Source organism: Bombus pyrosoma, linkage group LG11 (genome assembly GCF_014825855.1).
Source record: "Bombus pyrosoma isolate SC7728 linkage group LG11, ASM1482585v1, whole genome shotgun sequence".
NCBI classification, from domain to species: domain Eukaryota; kingdom Metazoa; phylum Arthropoda; class Insecta; order Hymenoptera; family Apidae; genus Bombus; species Bombus pyrosoma.
The window spans coordinates 2,090,448-2,118,033 of record NC_057780.1 but is presented as its reverse complement, the minus strand read 5'-3'; the positions used below and the strand labels follow the sequence as shown (position 1 = coordinate 2,118,033).

The 27,586-nt window shown below is 52.2% G+C and overlaps 1 protein-coding gene and 1 pseudogene across 13 annotated transcripts; one reads left to right on the top strand and one right to left on the bottom strand.

Annotated features, from left to right (window-relative positions):
* The first annotated feature begins 229 nt into the window (after positions 1–229).
* On the top strand, positions 230–27,341 carry LOC122573021 (histone deacetylase 5). Of its 13 annotated transcripts, none has more exons than XM_043738871.1 (19): positions 601–783; positions 3,259–3,389; positions 9,813–9,958; positions 16,969–17,028; positions 17,610–17,767; positions 18,232–18,336; positions 19,144–19,269; positions 19,637–19,719; positions 20,186–20,298; positions 20,999–21,136; positions 21,621–21,724; positions 21,807–21,947; positions 22,036–22,348; positions 22,655–23,125; positions 23,246–23,536; positions 23,756–24,102; positions 24,282–24,836; positions 24,971–25,110; positions 25,188–27,341. In XM_043738871.1, exons 1-19 carry the CDS (start codon positions 601–603, stop codon positions 25,249–25,251), a joined length of 3,669 nt encoding a protein of 1,222 aa, XP_043594806.1. In that variant the 3' UTR covers positions 25,252–27,341. The 13 variants fall into 13 exon arrangements, with proteins under 13 accessions (XP_043594816.1, XP_043594806.1, XP_043594805.1 ...); XM_043738870.1 differs by having other exon boundaries at positions 22,036–22,351; XM_043738872.1 differs by lacking the exon at positions 18,232–18,336 and having other exon boundaries at positions 22,036–22,351.
* LOC122573049 lies at positions 3,396–9,409 on the bottom strand (annotated as a pseudogene).
* Positions 27,342–27,586: the final 245 nt, after the last annotated feature.

The window sequence follows — 27,586 nt, the reverse complement described above, 5'->3', positions numbered from 1 at the left end:
GGATACAGTGTTTCGTCAAATGTTGGAACTACATTGCGAAAACAGATTATTTCGAAGATTGATTGGCAGATGGCAGCATCACGGCAAACCTAACCCAAACTGAATATTACGGGGCGCAAGCGTTCGAGTAAACGGGCTGGGGTTAGGAGGTGGATCAGAAGTAGAGGAAGAGAGAGCTGCGCGCAACGTCATCGCGGTAATCCTTGTCGCATTCGAGGCCGTTCAAGATACAGCAGTCGCGGTAGTTGGCAAGACTGCAACGATCCGCCAAGTTGTAGGTTAGAGATAGCTTGTACAAGTAGCTAGACGACGACATCGTGAAATCGCGAGGAGTGATGAAGCGTTGAGGACCAATCGTAGAAAGTTTAATCGACAATTTGCACGCGTGGAACGGTGTCACTGTGTATACAAGGTGTTTCCAAGAGGTACACGTCGTTCGACGGAATCCAATTTACGCGTTCCTCGTGTTTCGCGAAACGCATGCGTGCTACCAAGGTAACCAAGTGCATCTGGCAATAATCGGACGAGCCGTTATAGTTGAACAAACCACGTCGAGGTAGCAGCGCGATCGCATTGTTTTTATGTTTCTCGTGTGTGTACATGCCATGCATATACGCTCTGTGTAAGGCGTATCGCGAGTGTCTCGCGAGTGATCAGCGTTTCTTCCTTCTACGCGTTCGCCGTTTTTCTCGAGTGTTCATACTAAAAGCGAGATTACACCGAGTGCCATCGCGAGACATTGGTTACGTTCGTGGTTCGCAAAGGTGTGGCAGCGTTAAGCCAGTAAGTCTTGGTGTTGGATTTGCGCGGTACCGACCATTGCTGGCTGTTCTCTTCGCTACTTCTTCGATGCGTTCTCCTCCTCCGCTTCCTCCCCCTTCTTCTCCTCCACCTCTTCCTTTTCCCTTTTTTCTTCTCTCCTCTTTCTTTCTATTTCTTTTCCAATTTTCTCGGTCCTCCCAATTTCTCTCTTCTTTCTTGCTGTTTCTCCGTCGACAATCAATCTTCCGTATCTTTTCTCCTCTTGCCTTCACGTCACACGCACGCACGCACGCATGCACGCACGCAAGCAAGCATGCACGAACTCACGCACATATGTGCGCGCGTGCTTCCATACACAGACACTCATCTATCTCTCCTCCCTCCCTCCTCCCCGTCTCTCTCTCTCTCTCTCTCTCTCTCTCTCGTTGACACATACACACATACATAAGTAAAACATTCTCCACGAATCTGCGCGTCGCATTTTTGCCACGTGTCGAACGATCAAAATGTATTCGTAGTTTAGCAACTAAATGATTTATTGTACGCGATACCAGTCTCTAAGCATAGTTTGTTCGATCTCTCGATCGTTCGACTCGGATCATCCGAAAATCGAATCTTCCATTTTGGGAGATCGAAGCGTTTTGCCGATGAGAGCGAGTGACCGCTTTCGTGACTTTCGATCTGTTACCGCTACCGCTACCGCCGCTCTTTACCCACCACACGACCACTATCATCGCCACCGCTACTACCACTACCACTGTACCGCCACCACCACTACCACCACTAGTGCCACTATGTCCACTTCCACTACCGCCATCGCCACCACCACTACCACCACCACCACCACCACCACCACCACCACCACCACCACCACCACCATCATCATCATCATCGTTGTCACGGACACTGACACGGGACTTGTTCACGAGCTACAAATACCGACACTAATACCAATACGATTTTCATCGTAACCGCGATTGAACGTCGAGCATGCCGCTCCTCGAACACAGAGTTCGATTTCCGAAATTAAAATCTTCGAAAATGTTAAACTTTTTTCAAAGTTTAGAAAATGACAAATTAAATTAGCATCACTCTGGCCAGCCTGCGTGCGTGCGTGCGTGTGTGTGTGTCTCTCGTTTTTATCTTTTTTATCAGCTGTTTCTACATAAACGATTTTTCACGGTTCGACAAAGAAATCGTTCCATTCCATGTGATTTTGGCGTGCAGACAAACGTTTTTGCCTTCAACCGAAGGTTATATCTCGGCGCTTCCGCGAGCTAACGTTTTTCGTTTACCATGCCCGACTCGAAATACCAATATCTATTCGTTCGGTATTCGTTATCGACGTTATTCGCTATCCTTTCTAGTCTTCGAATTGATTCGGTCGAGTTTAGCGAATGCCGTGTATACATGTCGTGCGTGCGCGCGAGGGTACGCGCACTCGCGAATACAAGTCGATCGATGTGGTTTCTTACATGGACGTTCGGTATATTTATTTAACGATCGTTTCTATCTAAACGAAACGTATACGTTACGCGCCAACTTTAGTATTCCAAACGTTTTCCAACGAATAGAGAAATTTCGCGACTATTGGTTGTTATGAAACGAAACGGAAGTATCGCCCGTTGCAAAGATGATATCGATCGCCCCCTCGAACGAATTGAACGCGATCGAAGTTTAGCGCTGACGCAGCCGGTAAGCACGACAACCATTCGAGAGATCGCGATACACTTCCACGATCGATCGTATCTGGGGAATCTCGAAATTTTGATAAACGAGATCGAGCCTACGCGCGACATGCGATACTCGGTACGCGATACGCGACACGCGACGCACGACACCACGCACGATATCCAGCAGAATAAATTTAATCGAATGAGAAATTTGGATTTCCCGTTGAGAGTGACGATCGAGTGGCAAAATCACGGCGTCGTCCGTGTCACGTGGACGCTTCGACTTCCGCGTTTACGGTTGAAAAAAAAAAAACGAGGAACTGTTCAGTTCTCGTGATTTTCGCTTACACTGGCACATTTCGTTTTGCGACAACTAGGAGACAACGGACGATTATCAAATCGTTACGATCGTTATAACGTTCGAAATATCTCATTAAGATATAGCGCGGTTTGAAAGATCTTGGCGTATTGGGTAAAAACAGGGAATGTCCACTACTTGCTGAATCGAAACACGCAATATGACAAGGATTACAAGTACTGTACAGTAATTACTATGTTAACATTCTTTTTTCGTGATATCTAATCAAAGTATAAACGTCGCTTTATAAACAATACAGTTAAATTTATCGAACATCGCTTCTTTACTACTGCATCAAAAAGATTAAAACTTGATTTTCTGAATAAAGTTATTTCCAGACAATCCTTGTTTTTTCCTCTTACCCTTTAGTTTCTAACTCGACGATCGCGTACGCTCTAGCAAGTTGTGTCGTAGTTGTTTTTAAGAGAGAGAGAAAGGAAAAAAAATTGCTTGTTCGCGTTGCAGGAAACGCATGCGACCAAGACAGAAAAGAGTTACGACGTTGCAGCGTTGACGGTAAATGCAGGGTTCGGTGAATGTTGGAGGAAACAGAATGTCCAGCGAACAAGCGCGAGCAAGCGCCGTCGCGACCAAAGGTAAGTTTTCGACGTAGACACGTATACATTTGAACTGGATTTTCCGGTTCTTAATATCAATTCAACGTTGGAGTGGCAAGAACGGTGATCGATGAATTTCGGATCGGCTCGCGATTTCCGACTCACGATAAACGCGGATAAAGAGAACGAGAAGCGATGCGGTCGAGGTCATCATCGACGCGACCCGCGATTGTGGTTGTTGGCGATATTCTAGCAGCGTGGGAATCGACGTTCGCAAACTCACTGCCTGCCACGCGATCGAGAAACGATCGCCAAGATAACGACAAGCAGTCTCCGTCGTAATAATAATAGTCAAGCTGACGAATACTACGAACGATTCGTGATCGTCATCGAGTCGATCCCAATGTCTCGATCGTTCTTGCCGCCGATCGTTCTTCTGGCCTGTTTCGTTGATTTTCGATCGATCGCGATAGGACCGCGATCGATTCTCTTCGAGACGAAAATTCTCCTCGAATCGGTCACGAACGTCGAACCACAACCAACCTTGCAAACGGCCTCTTCGCCGGTCTTACCAGCCGATCGTGTACCCTGTTTTCTCGATTACCAGCGAGATCGAGGTAAAATTGATCTTTCGTTTCGCGCGTCGGTGCGAATCGGTCGTATTGGAATCGCGACAGGCTTCGAACATATCGAACAACGACGGTAATCGTCGAGTATCGTCGTCCGTCGTGCCGCCCATATCCTCCGACCATAGCGACCGTCTCGCTTCTTACGGTTGATCGCGAAATCGCTGGCGCGCTCTCAACGTCAACGCGGTAGGTTCATTCATCGTTTGGTATATATTTTCGATCCGTGCCACCCCTTCTCTTCCGCGATCGCACTTGTTGCCATTGAGCGCCGAGACGAGCCGCGTACGTGCGCATAGATCATCGACGCGACACGATGTGACACGATTAGACCAGGCTAGACCAGACCGGAGACGAAACCAAACGAAACGAAACGAAACACAAGCCGAGTACGGTAAAGGGTGGGAGGAGGGGGAGCGATGGGCGAGCAGCAAAGCAACGAAAGTCAAAGTCGATACATTCGAGGAATCACGGTTATTTTAGAGATAGGGGAATTTACTCGCTCGGTACGCGGTTACGCGTAAGAGCGAGAAAAATGGAGGGGTGGAAGATGACGCGCGACGTGGTCGAAGAAAGAACGAGTAAAAATAAATCTCGAAACGCAGCGGGGATCTCTCGATCCGAAATAGATCGTAGATCAGCGACCGTCGTTATCTGTCATTCGCGATCCATGATCTATTATTCGTCGATCGTCGAAGCCACCAGCTGAGCAGAACGCGACAGAGCGCGCGCGAGCGGCCGTGCGAATGAGAAAGAGAAAGAGAGAGAGGGAGAGAGAGAGAGAAATAGAGAGAGAGAGAGAGAAAGAGCTGGTATAACGTTTGTTGCACGGTTTCTCGAGCTTTCTATTTTTAGACGGCCCGATCGAGCATACGGGCATCGTCAAGGCCGCGCGTTGCGAAACGATTATCGGTGGCACATGTTGCGCCCGCGCTACCAACCGGAACCGAATCGACCCAACCCGACCCGACCCACCCATTCCATCGCGACCCAACTCGATCCAACCGAATCTCTTCTTCCTCGTTTCTCCGTAATTGTCCGGCCCTGTCTCGACGCGCGTGCAACTTTATCGTTGCGTCGAATCGAGTCGAACTTTTTTACAACGGTAAAAAACACGACGAGCGCGTATCAGTTTGGTAACGAGCCGCTTCTCTTACTTCCTCGGCCGTGTTTGTCCGCGAACGGAGACGTCGGATGTAGAGGTTCTCTGGCGATGGTATTCGGTACGTAAGCTATGCGACGGCTTCTCAAATGCGACCAATTTCGTCTGTTGATATGCACGACGGACACCAGCAGCATCAGAAGGATTCCCATGCATTTCAGCGTCATGATCTTTCGCGTGTCGTGCTCCGAAGACGCCGTCCACATTAGAAACTCTACCACGTCTTTCGCCAATTGCGACTCCGTGGCCGGTGTGCCGTCGTCGTACTCGACGATTCCCTCGTAGAACATCTGCGAAAGCGTCGAAAGGGGCAACGGTAGTGGAAAACAAGCGTAGACGGGACAAGGCGCGTTCGACGAATCGCGATTTCGCTAATGCCGTACTCGTGGCATCGTGGTAGATCCACCGGTAAAGTAAACGTTGAAGTATTGGCCTTCGTCCGGAGTTACCCCTGCTGGAGGGTCCATCCATCCGGTTAACAGGGAAAACACGTAATCTAGGCCGCGTTTGCGCGTCAAAATCATGTAAGTTAGATCCGGTGGGACAGCGCCGTAGTTGGCCGCTTTAGCCGCTTCCTCGTTCGGATAAGGAGACGGAATCGCGTCCGATAATATCGCCGGTCTCGTGTAATAGTTGCCTTGATTGTCGGGGCCGTCCTCCACCTGATCGAAAGCGTTCGCTCGGTTACGACTGGTTACGCCGGAACGCACGGTGATCGCGTCGCGTCGGTCACAACCACCGCGCTCTAGAAATCTGACTGATAGAAACCTGGAACTCGGCGGCGATCTGTTTAACCTCCTCCGCCGTGTGCGTTACGTTGACCAGGTCAAGGAAGCGAACGAATTGCAGACTGTGACACGTGTGGCACACGGTTCGATAAACCTGCCATCCTCTTCTCAGAGCGGCGTGATCGAACGCCTTGAACGTACCGTTGAAAGCCCATGGGTACTTGGGTGGTCTAATTTCTATTCCGCCGAACGCCTTCACCGACGACTCGTTCAGAAAATAAAGAACAACGCCACAGCTTCCGATCGTGGCTGCGGTAAATCCGAACCACGCCTTTATCCTTTTCCCGTCGCACGACCAACGAAATCGACTCTCGTTGTTAAATTTACGACGGTAAATGGCCGTGGAAACAGCTCGACTGACTCTACCGATTATCGCCATCATCTTTTCGTCATCGAATAGACGCGATCGACGCTCGAACGGCGAATCGATTCTCGTAAATCGCGCTCGTCCGTTGTCGCGCGAGCCGTTTGTTCGTGTAACTCGATGCGATACGCGATACGTGAAGCGCAACGATGCGAACCACGCTCGTAAAGCGCGGAAATCGATTCGTCGTCCGCGTCGTTCGGCGATCGCAGCCCGTCGTGTTCGACGCGCGGTGCAGGGACGCGAGACGGTTCGTGAACGTGTAGTTTCTGTCGCGGTTACGCAACACGTAAGCCACGTTACACAACCTTTTACAATAAAGGTGTCGAGTGTATTTCCTCGACGTTATAAATAAACTACTCGGTTATGCTTGGCATTATGCATGCGCGCATATTGCCGAGCTTACGTCGAATCGGACCTACACCCGCTGTCTCGTGCGCAGCAGCTGTGTCGACAGGACGAGCCGCGCGAACGACACAGCTCGTGTTTACACGCGCGATTTTCCTTCGTCGTCTTTCTCGAGATTTTTGCCGAAGCAATAGGACGCGATCGATCGCACCGCGCGTCCAATCGCTCGACTCTCGTTCGACAGCGGTCAACTCAGCCTCGGTAATTTCATGCTCGCGTCGCATCATCGGCGCATCGTATTATCGGTAAAGGGTTGCGACGCGAACGTCCACGAGATGACGAACGAGCGATAACGTTACGGATGCGATAATCGGCGTGTCGACCGAGGCAGTCTAATAATAGATACCTACGTATCGATCCGTCACCACGACAAACCGTTATTGTCTTTGATATCGCGGTGGAGTCGAAACGCGCGTTAGCGAAAGATCGATTGGTCCGATGGAGAGACGAAAGAGCGTGGTTGTTATCAAAGAGCGTATCGAACCGCGTTATTTATACCAGCGACGCTCGTCGCGCTTCGATACCACGGTATATACGGGCTATATCGGCAACGCTTGGATTAACCGACCCGCTAATCGATGCGCTTTGTTTCCGCGCGCGCTAAGCTTGTTTCAGCCGCCTCGCGAGTATCTGCACACCGCGCGGCCCCTTTTGAAAAATGGAACGTCGTTGTCTAAACGACGGCGGCGGCGGCGGCGGCGGCGGCGGTGCGTGTTCGTTTTACGAGCCCAAACGAGGGTAAAAACTAGTCGGCGCACCTTTGTCCAGTTTCGATCTCGTCGGTGGAACGAGGTCGCCAAGGAGGCGCTCGGGCGGTTGCGCGATCGAGTTTGTCGCGTTCGAATCGATCGCGTTCGATCCAAGTTTGCGTCTACATCCGCTCGGCAACGTTGACGACAACGATGACGAGTACGACGACAACGACTTACGGCGGCGAACAGGCACGCGCGTAAAATCGTCTTTCGCGTTTATTTTCACCGGCTTCATTTATTTTTGCTCGGATTGCCGTTTACCAAGGATGCTGCGTGTGAACGGCGTTGGGCCACGCGTTCGATAACTCGATCTTCCGCAGTGGTTCGGCTACGTGGACGCGACCAACGTCGATCGCGAGGCCAACTGTCACGAGCGTCATTCCGATTGCGCAAAGATCGCGGTTGTGCGCGCTCGCGGAGGAAAGGTCGCTTTCACTGCGATGGCTAGCGCGCGAGAAGGAACGCAAAAGACTACGATGATCCATATATTTGGGATCTATTCAAAGCCGAGTTTTGGTACTTTGCCAAATCTATTTTTCCGAGCGAAGGCGGGATCGCTTATTGTGCCCGTGCTAATTTTGTCGCGCCGTAACGCTCTCCATTCCGGAGGTGTGGGTGGGTGGTGTGCTGCTGCTTGCTCGATACTCACTACGAGAGTTTTCAATCGTTTACACGCGGCCAACATCGCCGTCCCCGTCGCCGACCAGTCGCCCTTCAGCCGAGCTTCGTGCATCGATTTTTCCAAAGCCCTCTAGCATTCACCGGCTACGTACGCTCGATGATATTCCACGATCCTCGTGCCTTTCGCCGCGCATCGCGATTCCCGATCCAATAGGATTCGATCGTGAAGTTCATGTTGAAAAAAAAAAAAAAAAACGTTTCATCGGTTGGACAGCCTAACGGAAACGACCGCCGATCGATCGCCATGGCTATTTCTATTTTTATCGCAACCGCTAGTTGCTACGTGAACGGAGGTTACCGCTTCTTCGACGGTTTAGCTCGCGCGATGGCAGATTCTGCCGGGCCCCTTAAACTTCGTTCTCATCGCGTATCTCTCATTGGAGAAGAAAAGATTCTTCTCTTGGTCGAGAATTCGTGTTTGCTTTTGCCTCTGCTCTTCCGTCCGCGAAACGCGCGGTGGAGCGCGTACGCCAGCGAGGGTGTATTTTCCAGACGAGAAAATGCTTGCGGCGTCGCGTCGCGCTCACGTAGGAGGCGCCAAAGTTCGTGCACGCGTAAACCTCGTGGAAGGTACTCGCGGAGTTTCAGAAATCAGGAGGGGGTAGTAAACATAACCCAGATTCGTGAACGGTGGCATCTGCCCGAAAGGAAGCGTCCAAGTGGGATACAACCAATAACCTAGCTTAATAACGCGTTATAAAAGTAAACGTTGATCCGTGCAAAGGTCATCCTCCATCTATTTATAAGTGGCTCGTCTCTTTCAACTCTTTTTCCAACCTGTCGACCACGTCTCGGTCTCTAATTTCCTGTACGCGCGTTCGTGTACGTGCGCTCGTCGCATTTGCATTTTCGCGCGAGAGAAGCAACAACGCGTTCCTAGATCGCGCGCAATTTTTCCTCTTTTCTTTTCTTTTCTTTTCCTTTCTTTCCTTTCCTTTCCTTTCTTTCATTTGTTCGGTAATCTCAGGCGACGCTGACGAGGACAACGACGGCGACGACGATGGCGACAACGGCGCGATCACGATCGTCGACGTCGCCGTCGCTTTCGTTTCCGATGAGTCAGTTGAAGCATCGCTACAGCCTGTCGGGGTGGCGCCAACGCGTTGGCGGACTTGCTCTATACGTTTTACGACAGTTTGAAAATACCGAGCGGGTGAACCGATAGGACCGGCCTTCCGTGTTCGGAATTCCCGGTGTCTCGTGGCGCCGACCGTCTTTTCTCTCAGACCTCTAGATCCTCTGGCAAAGGGCACGCGACACAGCGGCGGCCGAACATAACGCCGGTAACGTTGGCAAGACACCGGCGCAGAGACGAGGGTCACGGTTCACGGTTTTCCTCTTTCTCTTTTCCAAACGACTCCTCGAACGCCCGGCTCGATCGCGCGGCTCCTCCTAGTCCCGTCCTTTCTTCCTTCCTCATCTCCTCTGTCGGCTCATCGTCCTCTAGTGGCACGAAAACACGAACGTCGGACGCACAGCGAATATTAATGCGTGTTTTTGCACGTGTAGACGTTTATTTTTGCTCGTATTTTTAGCAGCTGGTATTTTCGAACGGGACCGCCACTATTTTTGTCCTAGCACGCCATACGGCGTATTACCGTCCAGAGACCACCTACGAAGCAAATTCTCTCTCTCTCTCTCTCTCTCTCTCTCTGTCTCTCTGTCTCTCTGTTACAATTAGGCGGACGGACGGGTTTCTGTCGCGGACACAAGAACACGCAAGTCCATCTCCTGTCGCTTCGAGAGGTATTCGGTCGTTCCAGTTCAGTTCCAGAGATTCGAGAGGAATCGGGATAATATCGGACCAAGACGTCGCGGCCAGACCACGTACGTTCCGAACGTTCGTATCGATTTAGCTATTTCAAGCGGAAGCTGGTTTACCGTGTAATTGCGACAACACGTAATTAAACCGAGTTACGTGATCCACTACACGAATAAACGTCGCTCAGGTATCGTCGTGTAATTACGATACGCGGCAATGTCGGTTCGGAAACGCGCGTACATGAACCAGACCGTGAACGTTTTCTCGAAACGAATTACAGCGAAATTTATTTGCCGCATCGCTATTTTGTTCCAAGAGTATCCACTCACCCACCCACCTACCTATCCACCTACCTACCTACCTACCTACCTACCTATCTATCTATCTATCTATCTATCTGGTATCACGCTGCATGCGTCGCATAAAAGAAAAACAGAAGAGAAGGCGATTTTCGAAGGAATCGTGGTCGGTGTTGGACCACGGTTTGGACGCGTAACGAATAGCGTTCTCGTTCGCGTCTACCGCGCGGTGCTATTTCGAAGGGGTGAAAGGGCCGTAGCTAGGTAAGCCGCTAAAAATAACACCGGTACATCATATCGAGCGGTCGTCTATAAATAGTGGCAAGTGACGAGAGACCCTGGATGGATTGGAGTCACGAGCAGCGCTACCTAGCACGCGCCATCTTTTAGAAAAATTCAAAACACTGCCACTCCTGGCTGTTACCCTCCTCCTCGGTCTCGCTGCCCGTCCAACGCCGTCCACCTCCAACTCGATCGATCGATCGTAAATAACAATGGACGCGGCCATTCATTGACGCGACGTTGCCTGCAAGGTGGAACGAATCGACGAGCAAATCGACCATACGGCCAATCGATTATTTTCGCCAACTCGTCGTACAGTCGATGCGAACCGAATCGACGCGAGACGGAAATTCCTGCCGTGTCCGAACGACGATCGACGAATTGCGAGAGACGGATTTTCTCGAACGTAGTAACGACCACCGTTCCGCTTATCGGGGCTCGTCGTTCGATCGATCGATGCGTTCGAGCTTCGGGGTGGAGCGACCAAACGAACGGTACCAGATGATTCAAGAAGGGGCGACCTTGTCTCCTATTTTCGGAAGGTAGATTTCTCGCCACTCTCGTCAGTCTCGCGGACCTGTCTCCCGAAAGGAATCGAAGAAAAACCACCAGGTACAAAGATCGACGTTCGACGAACGTTTGCAAAGTCGTTCGCACGTGTATAGCGGTTTGCACGCACCACCTGCTAGTGGCGCGAAAATATTTCGCTCTCGTCTCGCCGTCAATAGCTTTTCCGTATCTCTTCGTCCGTATAGATTTGCCAGCGAATCGTTCCGCGGATAGAATGGCGCTAGGCATTCCGTAAAATCGTGTACATCGCGTAACGGACGACTAAATTGCGTCAGCGGAACGTGATGCATCGAGAATAAATTCCTAATCGCGCGCGTATTTAGAAGCGATACGAGGCGCATCGCGTTACGCTTTGTCTCGATTCCAGCCGTCCATCCGTCCGTCCTTCAGCCTTTGAAAATTCAGCGTCGCGATCTATTCCTCGCGTCATGGAACGTTTTGTTTACGCGACCAAGCGAAAGGGGGATCGAGCTGGCGGAAGGTAGTCGTTTCCTCGATCGAAGAGGCAGAAAGAGAATGCGAGGAAAAGAAGGGAAAGGAGCAGAAGGAAGGAGACAGGTCGGCAAAGTTTATCGGGCTGGTCGCGGTGCGACGAAAACGAGCGAAGAACGTTGGCGAGTGTAAGTTTCGGCGATGGAGAAGAGCAGTGGCGGAGCGAAGCAACGTGGAAAGGACGAGGGGGGGACGGTGAATTTGGCAGGGAGGGAACGGTAACACGGCGGTATAGCAGCGGAGAACAGAGCAACGCGCAAATGCGCTAGGAAGGCGGCAGAAGGGCAGCGGCGCGGCGGTTGCTGCTGCTGCTGTTGTTAGCGGTATAGAAGCTAGTGGGCGGCAAACTGGAGAGGCACGGAACGAGGCAGTTTTACAATTACGTTGGCGACGCTGTGCGCGCGCTCGCGCGAGTAACACAAATGTGGTCCGAACGCAACAATACCGGGTCTCTATAAATAGCCGAGATTCGCGAGTCTCGCGAGGGAGGGCGCTGTCATCGTGTGCGCGCGACACCCTCAGAGAATGCGAGAGAATCGCGAAAGAAACGGTAGCGCGTACCGCGCGCGCAGTTCTCTCTCGTTATCCGTGACATGCGCGCGCGCGCGCTCCAGCAAATCCGCGCTCCAGTCTCTACGTTCCGTCGTCGTTCCGAAATTATCGTCGTCGTCGTCGCCGTCATCGTCATCGTCGCCGACGTCGATATCGACATCGTCGTCATCATCGCCATCGTCACCGTCACCGTCACCGTCACCGTCACCGTCACCGTCACTGTCGTCGACGGTGTTTCCATTACCGACGCATCGACTCATTCGCTCGACTCGATGGCCTATCTTCGATAAAACGTAAGCCACTATTTTTCACGTTCTCCGCGTTTCTCCGTGTTTTTAAAGTGCGACGCAAGCGGATTCGCGAATCAGGTTGCAGTTAAATTCGGTGCTGGCTTTTGTGTTCGTTTGGTGCAAAGAGTGACAATAGTGCGCGCGATGCTGCAGCCAGCCGATTAAACGCACGAGACTACGTGGTGAACGTTCTTCGAAAGAACGACGATAAATTCGTTCGAGAGAAAAGTGCATTTTTAGCGACGCGTGGTCACGCGTGATCGCCTACGTACGCTTTCTTCTCTTTTCTTTTCTTTTCTTTTCTTGTCCTATGTATTTCGCTTTTGCCGCCGCTTCTCTTTCTCCGCATCGTCTTTTCGATCGTTTCCCCTCTGGCGTCTCCGCGTTCCGTTTTTTTGTCACACGATCGTTGGTAAACGGTTACGACGCGTGTCACGAGAACGATCGACGCTGTTTCATCGGAACTCGGCCTAAAAATCCGATGCCGAAATTCGAGCGTTTCGCGTTTCACGCAAAGTTCTCTTCTCTTTGCTGCCTGTCGCGTTGTATTTTCCATTCGCGTCCACTCGCTCTACGTCGATCGTTTCGAACGCTTCGTAGTAGAATCCCGTCGAGGCATTTCCATTCTGTGTATGCTGTATCGCGATTCAAAGTCCATTTCCAAATCGACCGACACCTGTTGTGCCTAGCTTGTAACGACGCGAGCGACTAGCATCGCTCCCGTAACTTTCTGTTGTCCCGTTGGCTGCTTCCTCTCTCTCTTTCTCTCTCTCCCTCCAATCCCCTCTCCCGTTCTCCGTCTCTGCGCTGTTTCCCCCCTTGTTTCTCGGTTCTCTCGGGTTTTTGTGCGTTTCAAAACGAAAGGCAACGCTGCCGCGATCGACGTTCGTCAACTCCATTGAAAGTGTTATCGTTTCTTCCGCGCGAGTCCTCGTTACTTGATGCTCGCTTTGCCGTCACTCGTGTTTGGTAGCGTCCAGGCGATATCGAACGGAAATGTCTCCGAGAGGGAAAAAAAGGAGGGAAAGACAAAGAACTAACGCGTCCGTGCACGAGCACATGTGTAGCATGTATAATTGAAATTACAGGGAGAGAGACAGAGAGAGACAGAGAGAGATAGAAGAGAAAGACGTTGAACTAGTTTTTAGAGTTTTCAGTTTTCAGGCCTCTTTCGAATATGCGGCGTAACGATGCAGACGAACAAGGAGAATCGCATTTGTTCGTGTTCGCGAGACTCGTCAACGCCGCGTCGCGCGTTAGCACGCATGTGCGCCGCGCGGACACGATTCATCGTTTTTCCACTGACATTTGCGGGAGATCGCGGGCGAAAGCGAGCGCGCGCGCGCGCGCGTTTCCTGGCTTTAACGGCGCCGCGTTCTTCTCCGTTTCTTTTTCACTCGATTTCCAGTGTACATTGAGGCGACACGAGATCGCGCAACTCGGTTCTCGAAGGAAACGAACGACTTGCGCGCGTTTACGTTACTCGCAACGGACGAATTCTCGCAATTGCGCGTACGACGGTCTGGAAATGAGTCGAGCGGCCACGATTCGCGAACCCGTCGCAACAAAGAGCAGAAACTGAAACAACGCTTGACGTCACTGCGAATCATTCTCGCCACTTAGACGAAGTCACGAGTTCAATTTAGAACGCGAACGAGCCAGCACCGTGGACCCGATTCGCCGTTTCGTTTTCAAACCTGTGAAACCCATCGTTGCGATCTTTTACACGATCGCGTGTTGCTCGCATCTAACGGAAACGAGAGAGAAACAAGGCGGGAGAACGTGGCGAACGAGACATCGATCCGTTCGCCTTACCAAACGCTTTTTTCGAGAAATAAGCAATCGAAATAACGCGGACAGAGATAGCGAGTCTAATTCTATCGTCGGTCTGTGACCACCGTCGGAGTCGATTCGCCTTGTTCCGATATCGCTTTCATTACGGGGTCATTGGTCTTCCTTCCTCTTGCTTGGTCTTTCGCCTCGAGGAAATACGTAGCACATACATACGAGTCGTACACGCCCACGCGGTCACACTCGCACGATCGCGTTGTCTCGCGTCGCGTCGCGTCGTTTAGCGTCGCCTGCTCTTCCTACTAAATCCTGCCCTCTTCTATCTCTTCAACCTGTTGAAACCACGATCCTCCGGATCTCTTCGTTCGTTCCTTTTTCTTAGCCTTGTTGCCCGTTTTCATATAGAATATACGCAATCGCGCGCATAGAGGACAAGAAAGAGAAGTTCGAGCGTAATCGAGGAGCAAATAATCGCACGAGGATGGCGGAGATCGACGAAGCGCGTCGATATCCTGTCGAACAGAGTTAGCGCGCAACAGCCATTCGATTTACGCGGTACGTAACGAACGCCGACTCGCGCGGAATCTTCAATTTTACTTGCTTGCTGGACGCTTATTCGAGTATTTTATCGTGGTCGTGTAAATGGAACGGCGCGGGACGATCGTTAGGTCGGCTTTCCAAGAGGCTGAGAACGAGGTGCGTGCGTGGCGTTGTTTCGATCGCCGCGTGAACGCGATGGTCGCAATCGGCAAAGGCAACAAGTACGTTGCACGATCGCGTTAACTCGCGTACGATAGGCGGTGGCGCTTCCACTTACGTGTCGGACGAGGAATAGAATCAAAATAGAACAATCGGCTACGTGTTACGGAATATGCGACACGTTGGAAGGAAAAGTGACGCGGACCAGACATAATTCGAAAGGATCGTCGAAAGGAGAACGTAGGGACGAACGGAGAAAGTTGCGTGTGTGCGTGCGTGTGGGCGACCAGCAGAGCGGCGAAGGAGAAAGGGGAGGCGCGTGTACCGTCGCGTTTAGTAGGTGCGTATATAAATGTCATCCTATATATAGCGAACGTTCGTCTAATCTTAGCTAGTCGGCCACCGGCCAGGAACACGAGTAAAAACTTACTTTGACTCTCTTTGCTCTCGGCCTCCTGTCCCGCTCGCACCGACCCCCATCCCTTTGGCGAACCAACGGCACGCAACGCGGCTCACTCCAATTTCCGCTCGAGCTCGCCTTTTCTCCCACGCGTTTACGCCTCGGTCCTCGTCCGATTCGCCGGCGATCTCGATTTATCGAGCGCCGCTCGGTCGGCCGACGTCCGATCGAACGCAAGACGGAGACCGAGCGAGCACGAGACAAAGTCGCTCTAAACTACGAAAGCCACCAGCAAAATACGAACCACCGTCTGCGCTGGTCTCGCCGAACCGACCGCGGTCACCTTTTCCTCTCTTTACACCAGCTACTCAACTGACCTACACACCGACATTCGCTCGCTAATAATAACGGTACATCGCGGCGAGGCGTCGATACCACGATTCTTCTTCTTCTTCTTCTTCTTCGTCGTCGTCCCGTCCGTTTTCTTCGCTCACACCCCTTCTTTCCCCTTTTTATCACGTAAAGTCACGACGAAACGTAGGAAACGCGCTAAACGTCGGCAAACGACGAGCAAACGTTATCGAAACGCGTATATCGCGATCGATGGCAATTACTTTGACCGATACGATGCAGCTGTGATCGCGTCGCCCGACATGTAATCGCAGGCTGCGGATGGAGGCTGGTCGGTGAATTAATAAATTTGAAACGTTCTCCTTTCGGGCGACTACGATTGCGACACGCGTGCGCTTCCGCTCTGCGAATCGACCGATTTAACGAAGAATTTTGGCAGAGCGGATGGCGGCACACAGCGAGGCTCGCGTAAAATACGCGGAAATACGCGGAAATACGCGGAAATACGAGCTTGCGTTGGAAGGGACGGCGATCGCAATTGCGGTCGGTACCTTTCGGCTGTGGCAACAGAAACACGAAGGAAAGAAAGGTGAACAGCAGAGCGAGCCTGTGGAGGAACGGCCCTCCTCCGCGATTAACCTTGGACTTGACTCGAAGGAATTCTCGCAGCGTACAGTGACCTCTGCTCGCCCGCTAACTCGACGCTCGTCGTCTCGACTCGGTTGGTTCGCACTCGCGCCGCGCTCATCTTCGCTCTGTTTTCGCTCCGTTTCCATCCGATTCCGAAATCCACTCGAATTCGTACGTTCGCTCGTTTACGCGCACACGCTCCGCCGTACATCGATCCCGTTTCAACGAACGTACGTTCCAGCTATCGGAGCCGCGCGAGCAATTTATTTAGTTATTTATTTATTTATTTATTCGTTTCGTAGACGGGAAGTGAAATCCCATTAGAGTACAAAGAATCGTGTGTAAAGAGAACGCCAATGGAATACGAACATAAATTTTCTTATATTTCTCCCTACGCGTATTTGTGTTCTTGCCGCTTCGGCCTTCTCCTCCATTACGTTACACGCGATTCCCTCTACTCTAATGGGATTTTACTTCCCGTATATCAGACGAATAAATTAAATTAATCGAGTTAAAAAGTAAACGGGTAGGAAAACAAAGAGCAAGTCGGAAGATGCGAGAGGCTAGCGGAAAAGGAACGAAGAGGGAGAGGGAGAAATTAGAGAAGAGGAAAGGAAGAAACGCGCGCGTTACGGAGAAATTAGCCGAAAGGAAATCCCAGCAGAAAGACAGCCAGAAGAGAAAAGCCGCTAAACGTTTGCATTTTTGCCTTGTTTCAGAAGACGTGGGTTACAGGAGCGTTGAGATCGCGTCCGCGTTTACGCATCTACCGCAGAAAGGTAAGCACGGCAGAAGCGGACCAGGCGATCGCGATTCGTCGTACGTGTTCTCGTAGACGTTCGAGCGGAGATGCAACTCGAAGCTCGACGTCTGGAAAGATCGCTACGAATCGACGAGATCGCGCCGAGTCCACGAACGAAACGTCGGGTCGCGCGAGTTTCTCTTTCGAACGACGAGTCTCGGCGGTGTCCGAACCGGACGATTCGGACGTCGGAAACGTTCGACGAGACCATCGACGCTGCATCGAAACGCTCGATCGAACGTAAGAAGAGAACGAGATACTTTACGCGCGTGACGCTTCCAAAAATAAACACGCTATCGAGATTCCGAGACCGAGCGACGACGGACCGTTGAACGACGAAGCTCGTTGCGGTGTCCGTTTCCGCGCAGGAAACCAGACACGTTGTTGCCGCTGTCGCCTTCTTTCTTCTTTCTTGATATTCTCGTCTCAGCGTCGATGTTGTCAGTCAGTAGTAGCGCTTCTTCGCACGATCGTCGATTTCGTTGAAAGTGGAGCTCCGCGACGCGAAACACCGCGCGTCGTCTATGCGTGCGTGTATATATGTATATACGTGCACAGAGATGGCCCGGGATACACCAGGCTCACCAATGTCCAGACCGAGAGACCTGGTCGGCGGAGTTGGTGCTACGACCACCTTGACATCGGGCGGCTATCACGCTGGCTCCGGCGATCCAGCGAGCCTGCACGGTCACGTGCTGCAGCAGAAGATACTCGAGGTAACGTAATCGATTCTCGTTCGTGGTTCGACGATTGCACGCGCGCCACGATCCCGCTTCCCTCCTCCTATCCCCTCTCTTCGTTTCCACCGTTTAATCGCGGTTGACGCGCGAACGCGATCGACGCACAGGTTCGAACGTACTTGTAATTGCCCCTGGCCGCGTCGTCGGCGGACTCGAGACCGGAGAAGATAAAGTTTCTGTCGAAGCGAAACGAGCGGTGACCGGCGACGTTGCACGGCTATGAAAAAGAATTTCTTCGTTCGCGCCGCTACCCCGTACGGGTAGCCTAACCCCGACCTAAGCCCAACCTAACCCCGTACGGGTAGCGGCGCGCGCATCTATACGCTTACACACACGTTACGGTGTTCTCGATTCGAATCTCGAATCTGTGCGTCGCGCCACGAAGACGAATCTCGGAATCGTTTCGAGCGTTACTCTCGACGCGTCGGTTGTGCTTTCAGCTACAGCAGCATCATCAACTTCAGCAACAAATACTGCGGCAACAGTACCAAGCTCAGGAGCGACAGTTGGCCGAGTTACACGAGCAACAGATGCACCAGCTAAAGGTAAGTCGCGTTCGTCGCGGCGCGTCGCGTTAACGTTCGGTCGTTCGTTCGTTCGTTCGTTCGATAGCGCGTGTCACCTCCTCGTCAATTTCGTTTCTCGGTCACCGTTCCGTGCGGTTCCTTCTCTCTGGAGGGTGACGAACCACACCATCACCCTCCCGAGTATCGAACCACCGTCGTCCAAGATCCATTGTCTTCGAACCGTCTCCGAGTCGAAAGTCCAGCGGAACCTTCCTTTTCCTCGTAAACTCGATCGATGCGCGACGCGTCTCTATCGCGACCTATTCGAAAAGCAGAAAGAGAGAGAGGGAGAGGGAGAGAGAGCGCCTAGACCGACGAGCAATGAAATTCCGCGCGTCGTACCTCGCGATGGAACGACGGGGAGTCGTAAATCGCGACGGATGAAAGATCGTCGAGTCCTTGGAGATTCGACTCTCGTCGTGTTCTCTGCTCCCCTTTCCTCTCCTCTTCTCTCTTCTACTCTCCTATGCTATTTGCCCGCTGATGTCTTCCCCCTGTCGTTTCTCGCTTCCACTTTCACCCTTCTTGCGGTAAAATTATCGTTGGACGTTGCTCGCACTTTCTCCTCTCGCCTTCCCCCACCCTCCCCCCTCCCTCTCTCTATCTATCTCTATCTCTATCTCTTTTTCTTGAATGGACGATATCGGCCGTCACCGTCAATGTCCAGCACACCGTCGTCGTGTAACGCGTACTACTACCCGTCCGTCGTATTATCGATCGAAACGAGGCGTCATTTCTCTCCTGTTTTTTCTTCGTTTTTTTTTTCTCTCTCTCTTTTTGTCGTAGCTCTGGGAGCAGCAAAAACAGCTGGAAGAGCAGAGGAGAGAAAAAGAGAGACTCGAAGCACTGAGGAAGAAGGATAAACACGACCACAGTGCGATCGCTTCGACGGAGGTGAAGCAACGACTTCAGGTACTTGAATGGCGGGCAGGGCTCGGTCGTATTCGGCCGAACCCATCCGCATGGGTAGAGAGGATTATCGTCGTGGAAGGGACGCGAAGAGGCTAAGTGATAGGCGAGATAAAAGGGAGCAGAAGAAGGTAGGACGGGCGGGGGTTTTTTAGATTAAAGAGAAGAACGAACGTTAGACGAGATGGCAGGCTGAGAGGGCTGGGAGATACGATTCGATTTAAAGCGTAACGACGGCTAGCTTCTCGTCGGTTTGTCGTTAAATAGTAGCGAAACGCATAGATGACGAGGGATGGTGGTATGCGTAGAAGAGGGAAGGGAGAAGTGTTGCGCGCGAGTGTTCGCTGAGAGGGGAACCTTACGATTTCAGAGCTTCCTCGTGAACAAGAAGCAAAGGGAGGCAGCGGCCGCTGCGAACGGGGCCGTACCTGGTACACCCGGATACAGAAGCTGGTGAGATTTTTTTCGAGACTGACGATTCTCGCGCGCGGGTACACCCGCCGCCCCTCGATCTTGTTGTCGTCCATCTTCCTCGAGTACATCCTCTCGCGATGTTTCACGCTTTCCGCCTATAACCCGTTCGCTTGCTCGCCCGCAATTTCGCTTTCTTCCTCGTCGCTGTACCACCCCGTACTGCACATTCTTTCGCTCTTTCTTCTCTTCTTCGCCGCATCCCAGTTCCGCTTCCCATTCCCGTTGTTTCTATCTCCGCCACGCTTTTCGACGATACCGCGCTCTATACACGCACACCCACCCACCCACCCACCCCAGCCGCCAAGGATGTCGCAGGGGGTGTACTCGAGTAACAGAAGCTCGAGTCGAAGAGCCGAGCGATACGATTCGATCGCTCGATCGCTCGATCCACCGAGCGAACGACACTGGAATCGATTGAACAAGAAGCCGCGAATTTGTTGGTCAGGTTGCAACCGCAATCGGCGGAATCGGCGGGCGCGGCGAACGCTTCGCATCCCTACCGGATGCCACAGATGCTGCAAGAAAAGTTCGCCGATGATTTCCCTCTTCGGAAAACAGGTACGTACGCGCGACCACGCGCCAATACGCGTTGTTTATACTATAAATTCCCGTGTTGTCGAGTGATAAGCATATTTGGTGGAAGGTAGTCTCTTTCTATGTGTGCCTATGTACGATAGTAGAATGCCTCAACTAAAGCATGGTTTTTTGCGACGCCCCCGCCCCCACCCCCCGAACCCGTCTCAATCATCTTGCCTGTCGACAAATGTACGAACAAACGAACGAACACGCACGCACGCACGCACGCACACACGCACTCGAACGTACACAAGACAGAGGCAAAGACGGACAGAGAGAGACAGAGAAAGGCAGAGACATCGTAGCCCCCTGCATCCGATCGACAATCATCCGCGCCGTTGTCCTGATTGCGAGCTTGTCGACGATCGACGATCCGACGAGCGATCTTGACCCAAAGAAGCATCGACTTTCGTGAAAAGATAATCGCGTCGGTGGCGGCGTTGGTAACGCTCGCTACAGATATTCGCGTAGACGTAGAATCTAATTAATTGGGTTATCGGACGGGGATCGTGTGGACACGCTCGCACGTCGTGTCGTTTCGCGTCCTCCTCTCGTTCCTCCTTCCACGCGATCGCCCAATGCTCCTCGATGTCCGCTCCCCGAACCCTGTGCCATCGTTTTACACTACTCTCCGGCCCGATACGACGACGACCAACAACTAACCCTGGCTAAAATTGGCCAGCCTCGGAGCCGAACCTGCTGAAGGTGCGACTAAAGCAACGCGTGGAGAGGAACATGGCCGCGTCGAGAAATTCACCCCTGATGGCACGCCGGAAGGATCGCCTGCTGTCGCACCTCAAGCGGAAATCACTGCTAGCAAGTACGTCCTTCGATCGAGCTTAATCGAAATTCGTTCGATTAATCGTCGAGTTATTGACTCTTCCTGCGTGAGCATTAGCAAACAATTCGTTGCACCCGTGTTTTCGATTAATCGATCGTTGATTTTTGCCTTTTTGCCAGTGTCCAGTAACAGCATGTCGACAACAAACGTTACCGATTAACATTACGTTTCCGAGACCGAGTCTCTCTCCTCTCGTTTCGCCTCGGCGTCGTATCCGCGTTTCGCACGCTTGCATCGTGCAAACATGGAAAACCGAACCGAACCGAAGGCGAAACGACGGGCGCGATGCGTCCCTTTCGCGCGAAGGAATTCGGGACAGTAGCGGCACGGGTCTGTGATAGGCCGAGGGAGGGGGGGGGGGACAGGTTGCTCGTTCGCTTTCCCGAATTCCAGTCTCGTACGCGACGAGTTGCAGGCAAACCTCGCCACGCTCATCGCCGCTCGCTCATCGAACGCTTTCCAGATTCTAGCAGTAATCCGGAATCTGGGCCTAATTCACCACCGACCGTAAACAATTCTCAAGCGAGCCCCACCGCGACAGCCAACGCAGCGGCAGCCATCCAAGAAGTGAGTATACGCGAAGACGCGTTACGCTCACTCTTCCTTTCTTTCTTTTTTTCTTTCTTTCTTTCTCGTTCTTCGTTCGCAGGAGACGGAAAACACCGGCTACGGAGGTCCGTTGACCAGCAGCAGTCAGCAAGGTAGCCTGTCGGATCTGTCGTTGTTCAGTTCACCGTCCATGCCCAACATCTCGCTGGGGCGACCTCACGTTCCATCCGGTTCCAGTACGGTGAGTATTTTAGCCGCCGATCCTATAACGTGATCGCCGATCGATCTCTAAAGGACAACGTGGCTGGTTTTCGCGTCTCTATTCGCAGACCGGTACGAAATTGGCCACCGTCTCGGAGGCAGAGGTACGCGCGGCGTTCACCGCGCGACTAGGGATGCCGCTTACCGGACAGATGTTGCCCGGTACCTTGCCTTTCTACCCATCGTTGACGGTGATCGAGGGAGGAGACGCTGCGTCGAGCGGCGGTTACGTTCACAAGCAAATGCAGAATATGGAACACCCGTCGATAACGAACCGGCAACACCCGTCTGCGGTTTACGGCACCGCGACCGCCACGGCTCCCATCACCGACACGCAAGTAGCGCATGCGAGGCTGCAAAAGGCTGGTCACCGGCCTTTAGGTAGTATGTTCTCTCTTCTTTGCTAGCAGCCGATTTTTACAGCGCGCGTGCCATCATCGTTCGCGCACCGCCGACGATTCCCTTGACCTGCGATCGTCGCGTTACACTCTGGTCGGTCAGTGTTTCCGGAGAGACACTGCGACGGAATCATATCGGCCGACGCCGAACAACTGGCACGCGCGAACGATTCACCCATTATTGGCACGGGTGAGGATCCCATGGTGGAGAATCGCCGCGCGCCTCCCGAAAATTTCCAGCTTGGCATACGATTCACGCGTCCCTTGGTCGCTCGTCCCGTTCCCACAGGTAGGACTCAGTCGGCGCCTCTGCCGTTGGGCCATCCGATGCTGCAAGGTGGCATCATGGCGCCGCAGACCCATTACGAGGAGTACCTGGCCGAGAAGCAACTGCACGATCAGCAGCAGGCGCACAACTACCTCAAACAGCAGATTCGTCAAACGGTGCTGACGCGTGTCGGATCTCGGGGACAGGCGAATCAGCTGGACGAAGCACCGGAGAACGACGAGTCCGCCGAGGTGATAGATCTTACCGGGACGAAGAAAGATTTGTCGGAAGAGAGCGAGATCTCGAAACAACAACGGGATCGCGAACAGTTTCTTCAGCAGCAGAGAGATCTGATGATGAGACACACCTTGCAAATATCCAACGAGTCGTCGACGGCCTACGGCGGGAGCGGTACCGGTGGCGGCAGCAGGAGCAGTCAGCCGAGTGCCAGACCGCTGTCCAGAGCGCTGTCCAGCCCGTTGGTTCACTTGAGTAAGCTGACCGACCGCGATTCCTTTACCTTTGCTCGCCTTTAGGCCGCGTTACCTCGTTCGTCGAACGCGACCACGATCGTACGCTGCTGCTCCACGCTCTCTCTTTGTGTCTGCTTAGCGCGCGACGCAGGTCCTCAGGGAAGCCAAGCCACCACCGGTGATCTGTTCGCGCGCGCTTCTTCCCATCGATCCACTACCGGTTTGGCCTACGATCCGTTAATGTTGAAGCACGCCTGTGTCTGCGGCGAAACGGTTCGTGGTCATCCCGAGCACGGAGGCAGGTTGCAGAGCGTCTGGGCACGGCTTTCGGAGACAGGACTGTTACAGCGGTGCGATCGGATACGTTCGCGCAAAGCCACCCTCGAGGAGATTCAAACGTGTCACAGCGAAGCTCACGCTCTTCTCTTTGGTGAGTGTTCCGTCGCCACGCGTCTCCCATACACGCACGACGCTCGGGCTTCCCTCGTTCCCTCCGTTCCCTATCCCTCTATCTACACCCCCGCCTTTGACCGGGTAGCCACGCTCCTTGTTGCTCACTCTGCCCGTGCAGTTTCTGCCGCCGTCGCCGCCGCCTTCCGTTAACGCGTAAACGTAAGTAAAGTAAAGTAAAACGTGCTGTCGCGCGCAGGGACGAATCCGATGAACCGACAAAAGCTGGACGTGTCGAAGCTCTCTCAACTTCCGATCAAGAGTTTCGTGCGGCTGCCCTGCGGCGGAGTAGGCGTCGATTCCGACACCACGTGGAACGAACTGAATACCGCGCCGGCCGCCCGAATGGCTGTCGGTTGTGTCGTCGATCTGGCCTTTAAAACCGCCATGGGTGACATTAAGAACGGTTTCGCCGTCGTACGACCGCCCGGACATCACGCCGAAACCAACCAGGCCATGGGTTTCTGCTTCTTCAATTCGGTCGCGATCGCCGCTCGATTGCTTCAGCAGAAGCTCGATATTAGGAAAATCTTGATCCTGGATTGGGTAAGAGACAACCAACCTAGCCATTTCTCTTCCACGTTTTTCGTCGGTTTTCCTCCGTTTGTTAGCTGCTCGTCGCGGTGTATTGCGATCGCGACGACGGGAACTCGTGCTCGGCATACGCGATCACAGTCCGCTGGACGAGAATCGCCGACTCGACCAGTTTTTTACCTTCTGTTTAGGATGTCCATCATGGGAACGGCACGCAGCAAATGTTCTACGACGACCCACGGGTGCTGTACATGTCGATACACAGGCACGACGAAGGTAACTTCTTTCCAGGAACCGGTGGACCGACCGAGTGCGGGGCTGGCGAGGGTCTCGGCTACAACGTGAACGTAGCCTGGTCCGGTGGGCTGAATCCTCCGATGGGTGACGCGGAGTATCTAGCCGCGTTTCGTACGATCGTGATGCCGATCGCTAAGGCGTTCGATCCGAGCATCGTCCTCGTCTCGGCAGGATTCGACGCCGCCGTTGGCCATCCCGCGCCCCTCGGCGGCTACAAAGTCAGCCCCGCTTGCTTCGGCAAGATGACGCAACAGTTGCTCGGACTGGCGAACGGTAAGGTCGTTCTCGCTCTCGAAGGTGGTTACGATTTGGCCGCGATTTGCGACTCCGCCCAAGAATGCGTTCGGGCTCTGCTCGGGGACGAACCTACTCAACTTCGGGAAGAGGAATTGACGAGGATACCTTGTCAAAACGCGGTCGACACGCTGCAAAAGACGATCGCCGTGCAGGTACGATCATCTTCCACTTGGCGACTCTCTCCTGTTCCATCTTCCTGCTTCCTTCTTCTCGTTGCTTTCGACCTCTGGTCGAGCCTTTGTCTTATCTTCTGTTTTTTTTTTTTTGGTTATCGTTTGACACGCAGATGTCTCATTGGCCTTGCGTCAAGCTGAACGCGCACACGGTGTCGATGAGCGCGATCGAAGCTGGACAGAAAGAGCGCGACGAAACCGAGACGGTCTCCGCGATGGCCTCTCTGTCGATGCAGCAGCCTACCAATTTAACGTAAATCTGTCTATCTGACTCGCGGTACGCTCGCCTTTTCATATTCCGCCGATTACTTACAGCCATTCCTGTTTCAGGACTACCCCAGAACATTCCCGAGAAGTTTCCGAGGAGCCAATGGAACAGGATGACGCCAAATGAAGAAAGACGCGAAGCTGCTCGTCGATCGTGTTTCGAAATAGTCACGAGGCTATCGTTGCGTTCGCATCGCTTCTGTATAAAATATGAGCGACGACCGACACGAAGCCGCTGTGAGCTGTGAGTTGGCAGCTGCTGCCGACGCCGCAGCCGGTCGCCGTCACTCTCATCGTTGCCGTTGTCACCGTTGCTGACATCGGTGTCTCGCCAACGCGCTGTATCGTACGGTCAACGATAAAAGCGAGCCTTCTTCGCTGCACCTCTTCCGCTTCGCTGTCGCACGTTGTTTGTCTAGCGTAGCTTGACGGAGCTGAAATCGCGGAGATCGGGCGAAACTAGCTTCTCGACTAAATCTAAAAGACAGTAGGTTTAAGTGTTTTCTACGCTTTCGCGTAAAGTTGCCCTAGAAACGCGTGACAGCGCGCGTTCACACGGCCTCGCCTTACCCATCCAGATTTCACCTTTAATTCGTCGATCGTACACTTTCCGCGTGATTGCCATCGAAATATTGCGAGAGTTTTTGAAAACGGCCGAGTGGCCAAGGCGAATCGAGGAGTCGCGATACGGAAAAAGAAAATGGAAAATAGAAAACAGCGCGTTCTAGAACGATGCATCGAGGGCATCGAGGGACGGAAGCGACGACGTTCGCGGTGGCGAAAGCAGACACGAGGTGCGCAGCGATGTTCCGCGGAAAAACGAAACGATTTGCGTTCTGTGTTTTCATCGTAAGGCGGCGTTTCGTTTCGGGTCGGGTCGTCTTTCTTCGAGCGGCATAGCACGATATTTGGTTGTCCTTTTTGTCGCGAACAAAGGCTGGTGTGATTTTTGTGATATTTTGTAAAAAGCAGAAATTTCATGAAGCATATAGTTAATTGAAGATGTACAAGCGTACGCGAGACTGTGTGTGTAACGTTGTTATACTTACGATTAGAACGGAAGAATGCATGCGTCCGTGTGTGTGCGCGTGTAGCTATGCGTAGATGCGTGTAAGGAAAAAGGAGAAAGAGAATATATGTAATCGAAATAGGAGCATTTATTTTTGTGCCGTGCATTTTACGAGAACACGGAGAATGCGAGCGAATCTATCGATCGATCATTTTTCGCCAATCCGTACGTTCTATGTAACGTTACGTACGGTTTAGCGTGACAAACATTGTATCGCGCGGATCAAAGATTTTAGCACGCAGACTCTTGTGTAGTATGCGCGAGATAAAGAAGCGCGTATGCGCGCGTCGAGTACAAGAAATACATGTGTATATTGGATGTTATGTGTCCGCAAGAATCTCAAGTGTTCGTCGTGTATCGTCCCATATTTTTACCAAAAATTTCGAAAATATCGAGCGCGAAACGTTCTTTTCGGTCGATTCGTGTCGCCGATTCCCACCTTCCTATGTCTCGTGCTTTCCCCGTGTTTTACGGCCCGGAAGCCCCGTTTCTTTTCCCGCCTTCGTTGTGGTTCCTCCTTCTTTCCTCGTCCTCTTCGTTCACTTGTAAACACCTCGTCTCCGCGATTCGCACCGTTCGTATCAATTTCGTTTCCCTTTGTTCAAAGCTGCGCGTTATCTCGTCCTAGATCCACTACTCTCTCTCTCTCTCTCTCTCTCCTCTTTATATCCGTTTCGTGCGATCACCGTTTGATCGCCAACATGGAGACGACCGTTTCTCTGCTCTATCAACTTCGACTCGATTCGACCGAACTCGATTCGTTCGACTAATCGATTCCGTGATCGTGTATGGCGATCGTCGTAACGGAACTTGTTGTTGACATTTTTGCGAGAATTTTATTTGTTTCGGCCAAAGGGACTTGCAACATTCCGGTATCGTTCGTAGAAAATCGATACAAGTTAGATGTAAATCGTTGATAATTCGCATCGAAAGCTGATTCTAATAAATGAACAAGAAATAAGAAATTAAACTCGCAGAGTATAAGAACGAAAATGGAAAAAAAAGTGTTACAATTACGTTACTGCACGTGTACGAATATGTCCATATTGCGTAAGCTTAAATGTATTAGTCATACATTTTTTATGTATATATAAATGTACCTCGTAAAGTAATTTTAAATAAAAACTATAGTCATTGTGTTACGCATACATTAACGACGGTACGTGCTTCACGGTATATTGTCCTGGCTGATAGAAAACTACGTTCCGTTTGAAAGAATTAATTATTAACTCACCGAATACTACTATCGCTCGTAATATAGCTCGTCGAACTAAAATCTCTGTCAAGGTACGCGTGTACGCGAGAATGAAACTGTCGTCGGTTGTTCTCGAGAGTATCGTTCGCATGTGAACATTGCTTCGAGAGTCGCTATCCGATCCACTATCGGATCAGA